Source organism: Somniosus microcephalus, chromosome 17 (genome assembly GCF_052327205.1).
Source record: "Somniosus microcephalus isolate GS21.2 chromosome 17, FLI_Smic_1.0, whole genome shotgun sequence".
NCBI classification, from domain to species: domain Eukaryota; kingdom Metazoa; phylum Chordata; class Chondrichthyes; order Squaliformes; family Somniosidae; genus Somniosus; species Somniosus microcephalus.
The window spans coordinates 8,117,150-8,131,713 of record NC_141003.1 but is presented as its reverse complement, the minus strand read 5'-3'; the positions used below and the strand labels follow the sequence as shown (position 1 = coordinate 8,131,713).

Below are 14,564 nucleotides of genomic sequence, written 5' to 3'. Positions count from 1 at the left end.
CTGCCCTTCATAACCCCATCATCACCAGCGGTGCCCTTCATAACCCCATCATCACCAGCGATGCCCTTCATAGTCCCATCATCACCAGTGGTGACCTTCATAACCTCATCATCACCAGCAGTGCCCTTCATAACCCCATCATCACCAGCAGTGCCCTTCATAACCCCATCATCACCAGTGGTGCCCTTCATAACCCCATCATCACCAGCAGTGACCTTCATAGTCCCATCATCACCAGCGGTGCCCTTCATAACCCCATCATCACCAGCGGTGCCCTGCATAGTCCCATCATCACCAGCGGTGCCCTTCATAACCCCATCATTACCAGCGATGCCCTGCATAGTCCCATCATCACCAGCAGTGCCCTTCATAACCCCATCATCACCAGCGGTGCCCTTCATAGCCCCATCATCACCAGCGGCACCCTTTTCCACTCTGCCATCCAGGAAGAGCTGCGGTTCGACATTCTGGCCGGTTTAGTGGCCTTCAGTCCCAGGAGTCTGGGCCTCCCCTGGCTTCAATCTCTCCAGTAGGGTTGGTAAATCTTCACCAGGGAAGTTCTGGGTCCTTCTTCAGGCTGTAGCCGTCTCCTGCTGCTCTCTGGGCACAGATGGCATTTGACTGGTCGTAACGCTGCCAAAGTATCATCAGGATATTGGTGAGAAAAGAGGAGAGGTGAAAGAGAGAAGCAGTGTTTGTGATTTAGCTCATTGTCTCCCAGAGTACAGGCTGAACGGCACTTTTAAAAGACAGCACTGAAATTTCCTGGAGGTTCAGCTGCTTAGGCCCGTTTTACACAGGTTTTGCACTTTGCACCAGTGGATATGCAAATGAGCACACCCAGGAAACTTCCGCCTATCTCTCTCTGGAGGCTAGTGGTGAATATAACAAATTTTTGCTGACGAAAGGTCATCGACCTGCAACGTTAACTCTGTTTCTCTCTCTACAGATGCTGCCTGACCTGCTGAGTATTTCCAGCATTTTCTGTTTTTATTTAACACTTTTTTTGTTAAGCTGCAACAGCAGTGTAAGTCAAGTTAAGGAAATTCTAAGCCCATGTCTCTGAGAGGCACCTTGGGCCGATATTTTACATTAAAGATGCTACATAAATGCAAGTGGTTGCTGTTGCTGTAGAAGTAGTGAGAGCCATTCCTGAATAACTAGTGGTTGGCATCTAGGAACATAGCAATTTCTGGATGAAAAAAGACCACAGTCCATCTACCATCCTGGGAGTCCGATGGTAAAATAATGGCGTTGTTGACTAATCACAGCAATCAATCTCTATCAATGAGTCTACAAGAGACCCAGACATGAGGTGAGGAAACCCCCAGTGGTGGAGACCTTTGGGAACCAGGAGGTCCACAGTCAGCTGTTCCTCCCAAGCCTGCTACACTCAACACACGTCATGTCTCCAATTAATCATACACTGGATCCCCAAAAGATTATTTTCTGAAAGAAATCTATCCAATTTGCATTTGAATGAATCAATACTACATTCTCCCACCGTCTCCCTAGGGAGCCTGTTCCATAGATTGGCCACTCGCTCACCGAAATAATGGCATCTGGCCAGTGAAGTAATGTAACTTGTTGGATCAGGGTTGTCTACTGTACAATATCTTGAACTCTTCGGCTGATTTGGGTGCATAATCTGTTAAAGAATCTCACCATTCCTCTGTAAATTGAATGCCATGTGCTTCCCACGTGCTTGCCTCAGCCTGGAGAGGCTGACCACCCCTGACCACTGATGATCTTGCACAAGTAGTAATTCTTCATGGCAACCCCACCGGAGAGCATCAACAAGCTATTTAGTGATGGGTGGGTGGGCATTATAACCAAGCCCAAATCTGTCCTCACCTGATGCTGGAGAATTACTGAATAGCACTTAATGCAACCGGGAATCCGATTTGTCACGGGAATGGTAACGTAGTGGTAATGTCACTGGGCTAGTAATCCAGAGGCCTGGACTAATGATCCAGAGACGTGAGTTCAAATCCCACCACGGCAGCTGGGGAATTTAAATTCAGTTCATTAAATAAATCTGTAATAATTGCTACTATCAGTAATTGTAACCATGACACTGTCGGTTTGTCGTAATCTGGTTCACTAATGTCCTTTAGGAAAGGAAATCTGCCATCCTTACCTGGTCTGGCCTATATGTGGCTCCAGACCCATTGCCCTCTGAAATGGTCAAACCGCTATGAAAACAAAATAATAAAATTGAAACTGGACAGACCACTTGGCACCGGCTACGGGCAACACACCCAGCCCAGTCAACGCTGCAAAGTCCTCCTCACCAACATCTGGGGACTTGTGCCAAAATTGAGAGAGCTGTCATACTCACAGACTCATACCTTTCAGCCAATGTCCCAAACTCCTCCAACACCATCCCTGGGTATGTCCTGCCCCAGGGGTGGTGGTACAGTCGGGAAGGTGGTGGCCCTGGGAGTCCTCAACATTGTCTCCGGACCCCATGAAGTTTCAAGCATGGGCAAGGAAACCTCCTTCTGATTACCACCTACCGCCCTCAGATGAATCAGTACTCTGCCATGTTGAACACTACTAGGAAGAAGCACTGAGAGTAGCAAGGATGCAGAATGTCCTTCACCAAGAGTGGCTTGATAGGACTACAGCTGGCCGAGTCATAGCTGCTAGTCTGGGCCTGCGACAGGTGGTGAGAGAAACAACCCGAGGGGAAAAACCTACTTGTCCTCACCAATCTACCTGTCGCAGATGCATCTGTCCATGACAGTATTGGTAGCAGTGACCACTGCACAGCCATTGTGGAGACGAAGTCCTGTCTTCACACTGAGGGCACCCATCATGTTATGTGACACTACCACCGTGTTAAATGGGATAGTTTCAGAACAGATCTAGCTGCTCAAAACTGGGCATCCATGAGGCGCTGTGGGCCAGCAGCAGAATTGTATTCCACCTCATGGCCGTCGTTGCAAACATCTTCAGCCAGAACTGCCAAGTGGATGATCCATATCGGCCTCCTCCTGAGGTCCCCACCACCACAGAAGCCGGTCTTCAGCCAATTTGATTCACTCCATGTGATATCAAGAAACGGCTGAGCGCACTGGATACAGCAAAGGCTGTGGGCCCCCGACAACATCCCGGCTGTCGTGCTGAAGACTTGTGCTCCAGAACTAGCCGCGCCTCTAGCCAAGCTGTTCCAGTACAGCTACAACACTGGCCTCTATCCGACAATATGGAAAACTGCCCAGGTATGTCCTGTCCACATAAAGCAGGACAAATCCAATCCGACCAACTACCACCCCATCAGTCTACTCTCAATCATCAGCAAAGTGATGGAAGGTGTCATCGACAGTGCTATCAAGTGGCACTTACTCACCAATAACCTGCTCAGTTTGGGTTCCGCCAAGACCACTCGGCTGCCGACCTCATTACAGCCTTGGTCCAAACATGGACAAAGGAGCTGAATTCCAGAGGTGAGAGTGACTGCCCTTGACATCAAGGCAGCATTTGACCGAGTGTGGCATGAAGGAGCCCTAGTAAAACTGAAGTCAATGGGAATCGGGGGGGGAACTCTCCACTGGCTGGAGTCATACTTAGCACAAAGGAAGATGGTTGTGGTGATTGAAGGTCAATCATCACAGCCCCAGGACATCACTGCAGGAATTCCTCAGGGCAGTGTCCTAGGCCCAACCATCTTCAGCTGCTTCATCAATGACCTTCCCTCCAACATAAGGTCAGAAATGGGGATGTTCACTGATGACTGCACAGTGTTCAGCGCCATTCACAACTCCTCAGATACTGAAGCAGTCCATGCAACAAGACCTGGGCGACATTCAGGCTTGGGCTAATAGGTGGCAGGTAACATTCGCGCCACACAAGTGCCAGGCAATGACTATCTCTAACAAGAGAGTATCTAACCACCGCCCCTTGACATTCAATGGCATTACCATCACCGAATCCCCCACCATCAACATCCTGGGGGTCACCATTGACCAGAAACTTAACTGGACCAGCCGCATAAATACTGTGGCAACAAGAGCAGGTCAGAGGCTGGGTATTCTGTGGCGAGTGTCTCACCTCCTGACTCCCCAAAGCCTTTCCACCATCCACAAGGCACAAGTAAGGAGTGTGATGGAATACTCTCCACTTGCCTGGATGAGTGCAGCTCCAACAACACTCAAGAAGCTCGACACCATCCAGGACAAAGCAGCCCGCTTGATTGGAACCCCATCCACCACCTTAAACATTCACTCCCTCCACCACCAGCGTACCGTGGCTGCAGTGTGTACCATCTACAAGATGCACTGCAGCAACTCGCCAAGGCTTCTTCGGCAGCACCTCCCAAACCCACGATCTCTTCCACCAAGAAGGACAAGGATAGCAGACACATGGGAACACCACCACCTCCAAGTTCCCCTCCAAGTCACACACCATCCTGACTTAGAAGTATATCACCGAGCCTTCATTGTCGCTGGGTCAAAATCCTGGAACTCCCTCCCTACCAGCACTGTGGGAGTACCTTCACCACACGGACTGCAGCGGTTCAAGAATGTGGCTCACCACCACCTTCTCAAGGGCAACTAGGAATGGGCAATAAATGCTGGCCTTGCCAGTGACTCCCACATCCCATAAAAGCTAATAAAATAAAAAAATTAACTCATGCTGCACGGGTTTCCCAAGGGTCCGGAAAGTCGCCAGTGAAACGGAGCCGAGATTGATCGGCCCTTTATCAGGGTGGTTAAAGGTCAGGAGGCCTGATGTGAATAAAGGTTCAGTGCTCACAGGTCCTTTCTCAGTTCCCTCTGGGACACGGTTTGGTGAGAGTACTTGGTGTGAGAGGCTTACTGGAGGTGTTCAGAGAGAAAAGATCAGGATGGGTGGTGCCATGGCTGTTCTCGATTGGACTGAGGAAGAGGATGAGAATGAGGATTAACAGCAACAAGGGCGTGTTGTGGAGGGAGCCGCAGGTGGCCGGCACAGAACAGAGCAACAGAGTGGTCGAGTTCGCAGGAGGCACTTCCCACCTAACAGTGTCTACAGACAGAGACTCAGATTCACTGACCCGTCAGAGGAGCAGTGCCGTACTGAGGGAGTGCTGCACAGTCTGAGACCCAGGGGCAAGGCCTGGTGGTATGGTCCCAGTCCGGGGGTAGGGTCTGGGGGCAGAGTCTTGGGGGTAGGTCTGGGGATAGAAATGTAGAAACATAGAAGATAGGAGCAGGAGTAGGCCATTCGGCCCCTCGAGCCTGTTCCGCCATTTAATGTGATCATGGCTGATCATCCAAATTCAGTACCCGGTCCCTGCTTTCTCCCCATACCCCTTCATCCCTTTAGCTTTAAGAAATATATCCAACTTCTTCTTGAATATATTTAATGAATTGGCCTCTATTGCCTTCTGTGGTAGAGAATTCCACAGGTTCACCACTCTCTGGGTGAAGAAATTCCTCCCCATCTCTGTCCTAAATGGCTTACCCCTTATCCTCAGATTGTGACCCCTGGTTCTGGACTCCCCCGCCATCGGGATCATCCTTCCTGCATCTAGTCTGTCTAGTCCTGTTAGAATTTTATAAGTTTCAATGAGATCCCCTCTCATTCTTCTAAACTCCAGCGATTACAAGCCCAATCGACCCAATCTCTCCTCATACGTCATTCCTGCCATCCCAGGTATCAGCCTGGTGAATCTTCGCTGCACTCCCTCCATGACAAGAACATTCTTCCTCAGATAAGGCGACCAAAACTGCACACAATACTCAAGGTGTGGTCTCACCAAGGCCCTGTACAACTGCAGCAAGACATCCTTGTTCCTGTACTCAAACCCTAGGGTCCGGGAAGAGTGTCTGAGGGTATAGTCTGGAAAGGGTCCGGGGGGAGGGTCCGAGGGCAGGGTCTAGGAGTAGGGTACAGGGGAGGGTCCCGGGGTTGGTCCAGGGGTAGGGTCTAGTGGCAGGGCCAGGGAGAGGCTCCAAGGGCAGTGTCCGGGGTTAGAGTCTGGGTTAGAGTCTGGGGGGAGGGTCCGGGGGCAGTGTCCGGGGTTAGGGTCTGGGTTAGAGTCTGGGGGGAGGGTCCAGGGGGAGGGTCCGGGGGCAGTGTCCGGGGTTAGGGTCTGGGTTAGAGTCTGGGGGGAGGGTCCGGGGGCAGTGTCCGGGGTTAGGGTCTGGGTTAGAGTCTGGGGGGAGGGTCCGGGGGGAGGGTCTGGGGGCTGTGTCCGGGGTTAGAGTCTGGGTTAGAGTCTGAGGGGAGGGTCCGGGGGGAGGGTCCGGGGGCAGTGACCGGTGTTAGAGTCTGGGTTAGAGTCTGGGGGGAGGGTCCGGGTGGAGGGTCTAGAGGAGGGGCTGAGGAGTAGGGTCCGGGAATTCTGGGGGAGGGTCCGGGAGAGGGACCGGGCAGTAGGGTCTGTGGCAGGGACTAGGGAGAGGGTCTGGGGGGAGGGTCAGGTCAGGGTCCGGGGGAGAGTCTAGGGGGAGGGTCAGGTCAGGGTCCAGGGAGGGTTCGGGGGAGGGTGTGGGTGGGGGTATCCGGGGGAGGGTTGGGGTTGTGTCCGGAGGGATGGTCCGGGGGAAGGATCTGGGGGGCAGGGTCTAGGGGTAGGGTTTGGGGGAGGGTCAGGGGGAGGCTCCGGAGCTAGTGTCTGGGATTAGTGTCTGGGGGTAGGGTCCAAGGGCTGGGTGCGGGGGGAGAGTCTGGGGGTAAAGTCCGGCAGTAGGGTCCAGGGGAGGGTCATGGGGAGGGTCCGAGTGTTGGGGCTGGGGGTAGGGTCCGGAGGTAGGGTCTGAGGTTAAGGTATGGGGAAGGGTCTGTGGGGAGGTTCAAGGGGGCATTTCCCAGGGTGGGTCCAGGGGCATGGTCCGGGGTTAGGGTCTGGGGGAAAGGTTCGAGATTAATTTCTGGGGGTAGGATCCGGGGAGGTTCTGGGAGCAGGGTCTGGGGGAGGGTCCGGGGAGGTTCCGGGAGCAGGGTCTCGGAGCAGGGTCTGGGGGGAGGGTCCGGGAGCAGGGTCTGGGGGGAGGGTCCGGGGAGGTTCCGGGAGCAGGGTCTCGGAGCAGGGTCCGGGGGGAAGGTCCGGGGGAGGTTCTGGAAGCAGGGTCTGGGGGGAGGGTCCGGGGGAGGTTCCGGGAGCAGGGTCTGGGGGGAAGGTCCGGGGGAGGTTCCGGGGAGGTTCTGGGAGCAGGGTCTCGGAGCAGGGTCTGGGGGGAGGGTCTCGGAGCAGGGTCTGGGGGGAGGGCCCGGGAGCAGGGTCTCGGAGCAGGGTCTGGGGTGAGGGTCTGGGGAGGTTCCGGGAGCAGGGTCTCGGAGCAGGGTCTGGGGGGAGGGTCCGGGGAGGTTGCGGGAGCAGGGTCTCGGAGCAGGGTCTGGGGGGAGGGTCCGGGAGCAGGGTCTGGGGGGAGGGTCCGGGGAGGTTCTGGGAGCAGGGTCCGGGGAGAGTCCGGGGAGGTTCCGGGAGCAGGGTCTCGGAGCAGGGTCTGGGGAGGTTCTGGGAGCAGGGTCTCGGAGCAGGGTCTGGGGGGAGGGTCCGGGCAGGGTCTGGGAGCAGGGTCTGGGGGGGAGGGTCCGGGGAGGTTCCGGGAGCAGGGTCTTGGGGGAGGTTCCGGGGAGGTTCCGGGAGCAGGGTCTCGGAGCAGGTTCCGGGGAGGTTCTGGGAGCAGGGTCTGGGCTGCAGGCCCAGAGGTAGGGTCTGGGTGTTGTGGGGAGGGAAGTTTGGGGTGCGGGTGGGTCCAGAAATAAACCATCGAGAAACAAACAGCATCAACTGAAACAGACTCGGCGAGGGTTGTTCCAGTAGGGAAATTATGCCGAGATTGAATTGTGTTAAACTAATACTGGAAACAGAAAATGAGAACAGGAGGAGTAAAACTGAATGAAAAAAAACACTCAACCCTTAATCTCTGTGAACTGAACTGCACCATTTTATCGAATACCTGTTCTGGGATCTTTCTGAATCTGCACTGAGTTTAATTACCCTCAATAATGAAGTTCAAACTTGGAGGCTTTCAGGAGATCCACCGAGCATTTTGTGACACACTATTCCTTTCAATCACAATTTCCTTATTTAGGAGAGTCAGACAGGGCGTGTAACTCCGCTTATCACTGGGTGTTGCAGCGACAGGCCATATCAAGCAATACCACTTGTTTCAATATGATTGCTTATAAGTCTCTAATGTTGGTCAACATGTTAAATAAAAGGATTTAAACTGAAACAAGATACAATGTCAAAGATCATCTTCATTCATCATGTTGATATACATTGCTCTACTTCACATTAAATTACCCGTATATTTGTCTTTATATTACTGCATTAAATATTAGGCATTTGATGGTCTCACTCAAGTGTTTGTGTTTGCCTTGCGACTGGGGTGTAGCTGAAGACCTGAATGATGATTGGCTGTTGCTGTGTCAGGCCTGCTCTCTAACATTTGTACTCTGAGCTTGACCCGGTTTAGTCTCCGAGGTAACTCATTACCCTGGAATCGAACTACAGACTGCAGGCCTCACGACAGCAAGCAAGGAGAGTTGCGAGACTGCCGTTCTGGGTGACCCCATTTGATTGTGCGAGTGATGATGCATCGCTTGACTGGAGACACACGGGAGGGTCATTTTCACCTTTACTGCCTGGCAGTAATTTGGTGGAGCGAATTGCCCACCCTCTCTAGAACCTGCACGGTTTTCGTCCCATTGATTTCAATGGAATGGAAATCAGACAGGTTCTACAACAGCCAGTGTATGTGAAAATGACCCTCCTGATTTGTGTGTTTCTGTGTATTGGTTATGCTTGTCCACTACTCTTGGGAGTGGCAGTGATGTATAGAAAGACTTGCATTTCTATAGCGCCTTTCACGACCTCAGGATGTCTCAAAGCGCTTTACAGCAAATGAAGTACCTTTGAAGCATAGTCACTGTTATAATGTAGGAAACGCAGCAGTCAATTTGCACATAAGGTCCTACAAGCAGTAAGCGTTGATTCCTTAGAGGCTGAGACAGGAGAAATTATAATGTGGAATAAGGAAATGGCAGCGACTTTAAACAAATATGTTGTATCTGTCTTCACAGTGGAAGACACAAAAAAATACCAAAAATAGTGGGGAACCAAGGAGCTAATAAGAGTGAGGAACTTAAAGTAATTAAAGTCAGTAGAGAAAAAGTACTTGAGAAACTAATGGGACTAAAAGCTGACAAATCCCCTGGACCTGACGGCCTACATCCTAGGGTTCTAAAAGAGGTGGCTGCAGAGATAGTGGATGCATTGGTTGTGATCTTCCAAAATTCCCAAGATTCTGGAACGGTCCCATCGGATTGGAAGGTGGAAAATGTAACCCCGCTATTCAAGAAAGGAGGGAGAGAGAAAACAGGGAAGTACAGGCCAGTTAGCCTGACATCAGTTGTTGGGAAAATGCTGGAATCCATTATTAAGGAAGTGGTATCAGGGCACTTAGGAAATCATAATATGATTAGGCAGAGTCAACATGCCTAAATTTATTAGAGTTTTTGAGGATGTAACTAGCAGGGTAGATAATGGGGAATCAGTGGCTGTAGTATATTTGGATTTCCAAAAGGCATTCGATAAGGTGCCACGATAAGGTTGCTATGCAAGATAAGGGGTCATGGGGTTGGGGGTAATACATTAGCATGGATCTGTTAACAGACAGAAAACAGAGAGTAGGGATGAACAGGTCATTTTCAGGCTGTAACTAGTGGGGTGCTGCAAGGATCAGTGTTGGGGCCTCAGCTATTTACAATCTATATTAATGACCCAGATGAAGGGACCGAGTGTAATGTATCCAAGTTTGCTGATGATACAAAGCCAGGTGGGACAGTAAGCTGTGAGGAGAACACAGGGAGTCTGCAAAGGGATATAGATAGACTGAGTGAGTGGGCAGTAAGGTGGCAGATGGAGTAGTAGGGAAATGTGAGGTTATTCACTTTGGTATGAAGAATAGAAAATCAGAATATTTTTTAAATGGTGAGAAACTATTAAATGTTAGTGTTCAGGGAGATTTGGGTGTCCTCGTACAGGAAACACAGAGAGTTAGCACGCAGGTACAGCAAGCAATTAGGAAGGCAAATGGCATTTTAACATTACTGCAAGGGGGTTGGAGTATAAGAGTGAGGAAGTCTTGCTCCAATTGTACAGGGCCTTGGTGAGACCACACCTGGAGTACTGTGCACAGTTTTGGTCTCCTTACCTAAGGAAGGACATACTTGCCTTGGAGGCGGTGCAGCGAAGGTTCACTAGATTGATCCCTGGGATGAGAGGGCTGTCCTGTGAGGAGAGATTGAGTAGAATGGGCCGATACTCTCTGGAGTTTAGCAGAATGAGAGGTGATCTCATTGAAACATACAAGATTCTGAAGGGGATTGACAGGGTCAATGCTGAGAGGTTGTTTCCCCTGGCTGGAGTGTCTAGAACTAGGGGCATAGTCTCAGGATAAGGGGCCGGCCATTTAAGACTGAGATGAGGAGGAATTTCTTAACTCAGAGGATTGTGAATCTTTGGAATTCTCTGCCCCAGAGGGCTGTGAATGCTGAGTCTTTGAGTATGGCTGAGATATAGATTTTTGGACTATAGATGAATCAAGGGATATGGGGATTGAGTGGGAATGTGAAATTGAGGTAGAAGATCAGCCATGGTCTTATTGAATGGCGGAGCAGGCTCGAAGGGCCAAATGGCCGACTCCTGCTCCTAATTCTTGTGTTCTTATGTTCTAACAGCAACGTGATAATAACCAGATAATCTGTTTTAGTGATGTTGGTTGAGGGATAAATATTGGCCAGGACACCGGGGAGAACTCCCCTGCTCTTCTTCAAATAGTGCCATGGGATCAAAGGGTGAAGTACTTGTACAATTTGGGGTTGTCTTTACTGAATAATTGATGAGCTAGCCAAGCCAGGAGCTGCATATGAGTAAAAAGAAAGGCTTGCATTTCTACAGCACCAGTCACAACCTCAGGACGTCACAAAGTGCTTTACAGCCAATGAAGTACTTTTGAATGTAGTCACTGTTGTAATGTACATAGCAGCCAATTAGTGCACAGCAAGCTCCCACAAACCAGCAGTGTGATAATGACCGGATAATCTGTTTTAGAGATGTTGGTTGAGGGATAAATATTGGCCAGGAGAACGCCCCTGCTCTTCAAATAGTGCCATGGGATCTTTTATGTCCGTGAGAAGGCAGAGGGGGCCTCGGTTTAACGTCTCATCCGAAAGACGGCACCCCCGACAGTGCTGCATTCCCTCAGTACTGCACTGGAGTGTCAGCCTAGATTTATGTACTCAAGTCTCTGGAGCGGGCCTTGAACCCACAACCTTCTGTCTCAGGTGCGAGAGTGAGCACTGAGCCACGGTCGGAAGAGGTAATGAGAGAGGGAGGAGGCTCGTGTGGAGTATAAACACTGGTCGAGAGCAGTTGGGCCGAATGGCCTGTGTCTGTGCTGTAAAATTGTATGCAATCCTCTGTGTAATGAAAAGATTTAGGCAGAGCTGAAAGTATGATTGCGTTAAGTATAATGGCAGCACGGTGGCATAGTGGTTAGCACTGTTGCCTCACAGCGCCAGGGACCCGGGTTCAAATCCGGCCTCGGGTGACTGTCTGTGTGGAGTTTGCATATTCTCCCCGTGTTTGCGTGGGTTTCCTCCGGGTGCTCCGGTTTCCTCCCACAGTCCAAAGATGTGCGGGTTAGGTTGATTGGCCATGATAAAAATTGGCCCTTAGTGTTAGGGGGGATTAAATACGTGGGGTTACGGGGATAGGGCTTGGGTGAGATGGCTGTCGGTGCAGGGACCGGGTGCTAGGGTTTGGATGATCAGCCATGATCTCGTTGAATGGCGGAGCAGGCTCGAAGGGCCGAATGGCCTACTCCTGCTCCTAGTTTCTATGTTTCTAACTAGTTGATGACACAGATACAGCAAATATTAAGAGCCAGGGTAAACATGCTTCGGGTTTACTCTCCACAGGTTTTATTTACTTGTAGATATCTCTGTGCACACTTTTCAGGAAATCCCGGTAGCTTCTCAAAGGAAACCACCCAAAGCAGAATATTTGCTTTGCACCCAGTGTCACCCTTAAATGATTAACTAAAAGGCATCAGTTCACAGAGCGCTCTGAATGGCCAGAGCCTGGGTTGGACCTGCTGCCCGTCCGAGGCACTAGTGGGCGGGGCCAGCTAGTGTGGGCGGGTCTCTGTGGGCGAGGGGCGGGGTCTCTGATAGAGCGGCCACCCGATTGGTCGGAGCCTGCGGCTTTCCCGCGCTATTTCAATTTCACGCCCTCGCAATCTGAGGCAGAGGAGGATCAGCGGAGGATCGGCGCAGCGGGAGCGGAGGGGATCGGCGCAGCGGGGTGGGATTGGCGGAGAGGGAGGAGTGGGATTGGCGGAGAGGGGTGGGATTGGCGGAGGGGTGGGATTGGCGCAGAGGGAGGAGTGGGATCGGCGCAGAGGGGTAGGATTGGCGGAGAGGGGTGGGATTGGCGCAGAGGGAGGAGTGGGATTGGCGGAGGGGTGGATTGGCGGAGGGGTGGGATTGGCGCAGAGGGAGCGGAGCGACAGGCAGGAGCAGAAGAGTGGGCGGACTGGCCGGGACTGGCAGGGTAGAGCCGGGAGCGGGGACGGAGCGCCTTGCCGAGATGCCCCGGTACACGGTGCATGTGCGGGAGGAGTGGCTGACTGTGCCCTGTAAGGACACCTCGGCCAGTGTCCGCTGGCTGGGCCGGGAGGCTCTCCGCCGCTACACCAAGAACAAGCCGGACAACGGCGGCCTGAGCTGCGACAGCAGCACCCAGTTCCTGGTCCGGAGCTGCCAGGGGCTCGGCCTGCTGGATCCCGACGATGCCATCGAAGATGTCCTGGAGGACAACGACTTCATCGAAGTGGGTAAGGAGAGAGGAGGGAATCCCCCGCCCAGTCCAACCTGTCCTAACTAACTCAATAGTTACTAATCTCAGCTTTTGTCTCTTTAACCCAGTGCTGGAGGACGATGTGATGTCTCCAGACTTCATCCCCTCTCAGCCCGAGAGGGTTCACCTGTATCCTTTGATAGAAAGACTTGCATTTATACAGCACCCTTCACCATCTAAGGACAGATCTGAGGAAGGATGTTCTTGCCATGGAGGGAGTGCAGCGAAGATTCACCAGGCTGATACCTGGGATGGCAGGAATGACGTATGAGGAGAGATTGGGTCGATTGGGCTTATATTTGCTGGAGTTTAGAAGAATCAGAGGGGATCTCATTGAAACTTATAAAATTCTAACAGGACTAGACAGACTAGATGCAGGAAGGATGTTCCTGATGGCGGGGGAGTCCAGAACCAGGGGTCACAGTCTAAGGATAAGGGGTAAGCCATTTAGGACTGAGATGAGGAGGAATTTCTTCACCCAGAGAGTGGTGAACCTGTGGAATTCTCTACCACAGAAGGCAGTGGAGGCCAATTCATTAAATATATTCAAGAAGGAGTTAGATATATTTCTTAAGGCTAAAGGGATCAAGGGATATGGGGAGAAAGCAGGGACAGGGTACTGAATTTGGATGATCAGCCATGATCGCATTAAATGGCGGAACAGGCTCGAGGGGCCGAATGGCCTACTCCTGCTCCTATCTTCTATGTTTCTATGACACTGCAAAACGCTTTACAGCCAATGAAGTACTTTTTAAAGTGTCGTCACTGTTGTAATGTAGGAAACGCGGCAGCCAATTTGCGCACAGCAAGCTCCCACAAATAGCAATGTGATAATGACCAGATAATCTGTTTTAGTGAAGTTGATTGAGGGATAAATATTGGCCCAGGACACCGGGGAGAACTCCCCTGCTCTTCTTCGAAATAATGCCATGGGATCTTTTACATCCACCCGAGAGAGCAGACGGGGCCTCGGTTTAATGTCACATCCGAAAGACGGCACCTCCGACAGTGCGGCGCTCCCTCAGCACTGCACTGGAGTGGAATATTCCCCATAAATATTTACAAGTCTTTGGATTGTAAACAAATGGTTTAAGCAGAGCTGAAATGCCTTAACCAGCCGCTCACTCAGACACACCAGATACCGGGAGCCAGACGAGGTACACCCGTTTTACTCCCCATGGCTTTGATTTTACTTCATCTACACGTCTCAGTCTCTTGTTTTTATGTATCCCACTTTTGCCAGCTCAGGAGGCAGTGATGAACTCAAGAGGATTCTACCTGTAGTCTGAGGACTGATGAGTTTTGGATGTGTGTGAAAAACTGACTTGGACAAAAGGAGTGGGCTTGTATTGCTGATCAGACGCCAGTTTGCCAACCAGGACCTCAACCTGCATTATAAAAAGAGTCTGTAACATGGAAAATCCCCCAAGAAAGGGAGGGGGGAAATAGACACAAGGAATAAAGGAAGGGACAGTGAGCCATGGTGGGGGAGTTAGAAAAGAATAACCCGTTGGATTTTGGAAGGTTTCTAAAGGTAGAGACGTAGAGAGGCTTAGGGAAGCCATTGCAGTGAGTGGTGCCAATGGTGCGACAAAGGGATGGGCAAAGGACCATAGCTGGTGGGTCTCGGTGTGGGGAGGTGATGTGCGACTGTAAGGTATTGCAGAGACAGAGTGGGTTGAAGACGAAGATATTAAAT

General features: G+C 51.4%; 1 protein-coding gene across 3 annotated transcripts in view; it reads left to right on the top strand.

Moving 5' to 3' along the window:
* Positions 1-12,494: 12,494 nt before the first annotated feature.
* The window catches only part of hal (histidine ammonia-lyase), a 43,868-nt gene continuing 41,798 nt past the window's right edge, over positions 12,495-14,564 (top strand). Inside the window, exons 1-3 of one of the 3 annotated variants that reach the window (XM_086009887.1) lie at positions 12,495-12,842; positions 12,934-12,994; positions 13,995-14,022. In XM_086009887.1, coding sequence (XP_085866013.1) covers positions 12,596-12,842; positions 12,934-12,994; positions 13,995-14,022 — 336 coding nt within the window. In that variant the 5' untranslated portion in view covers positions 12,495-12,595. The remainder of the gene's footprint in view (positions 12,843-12,933; positions 12,995-13,994; positions 14,023-14,564) is intronic. The other 2 variants (XM_086009885.1, XM_086009886.1) reach the window with 2 other exon arrangements.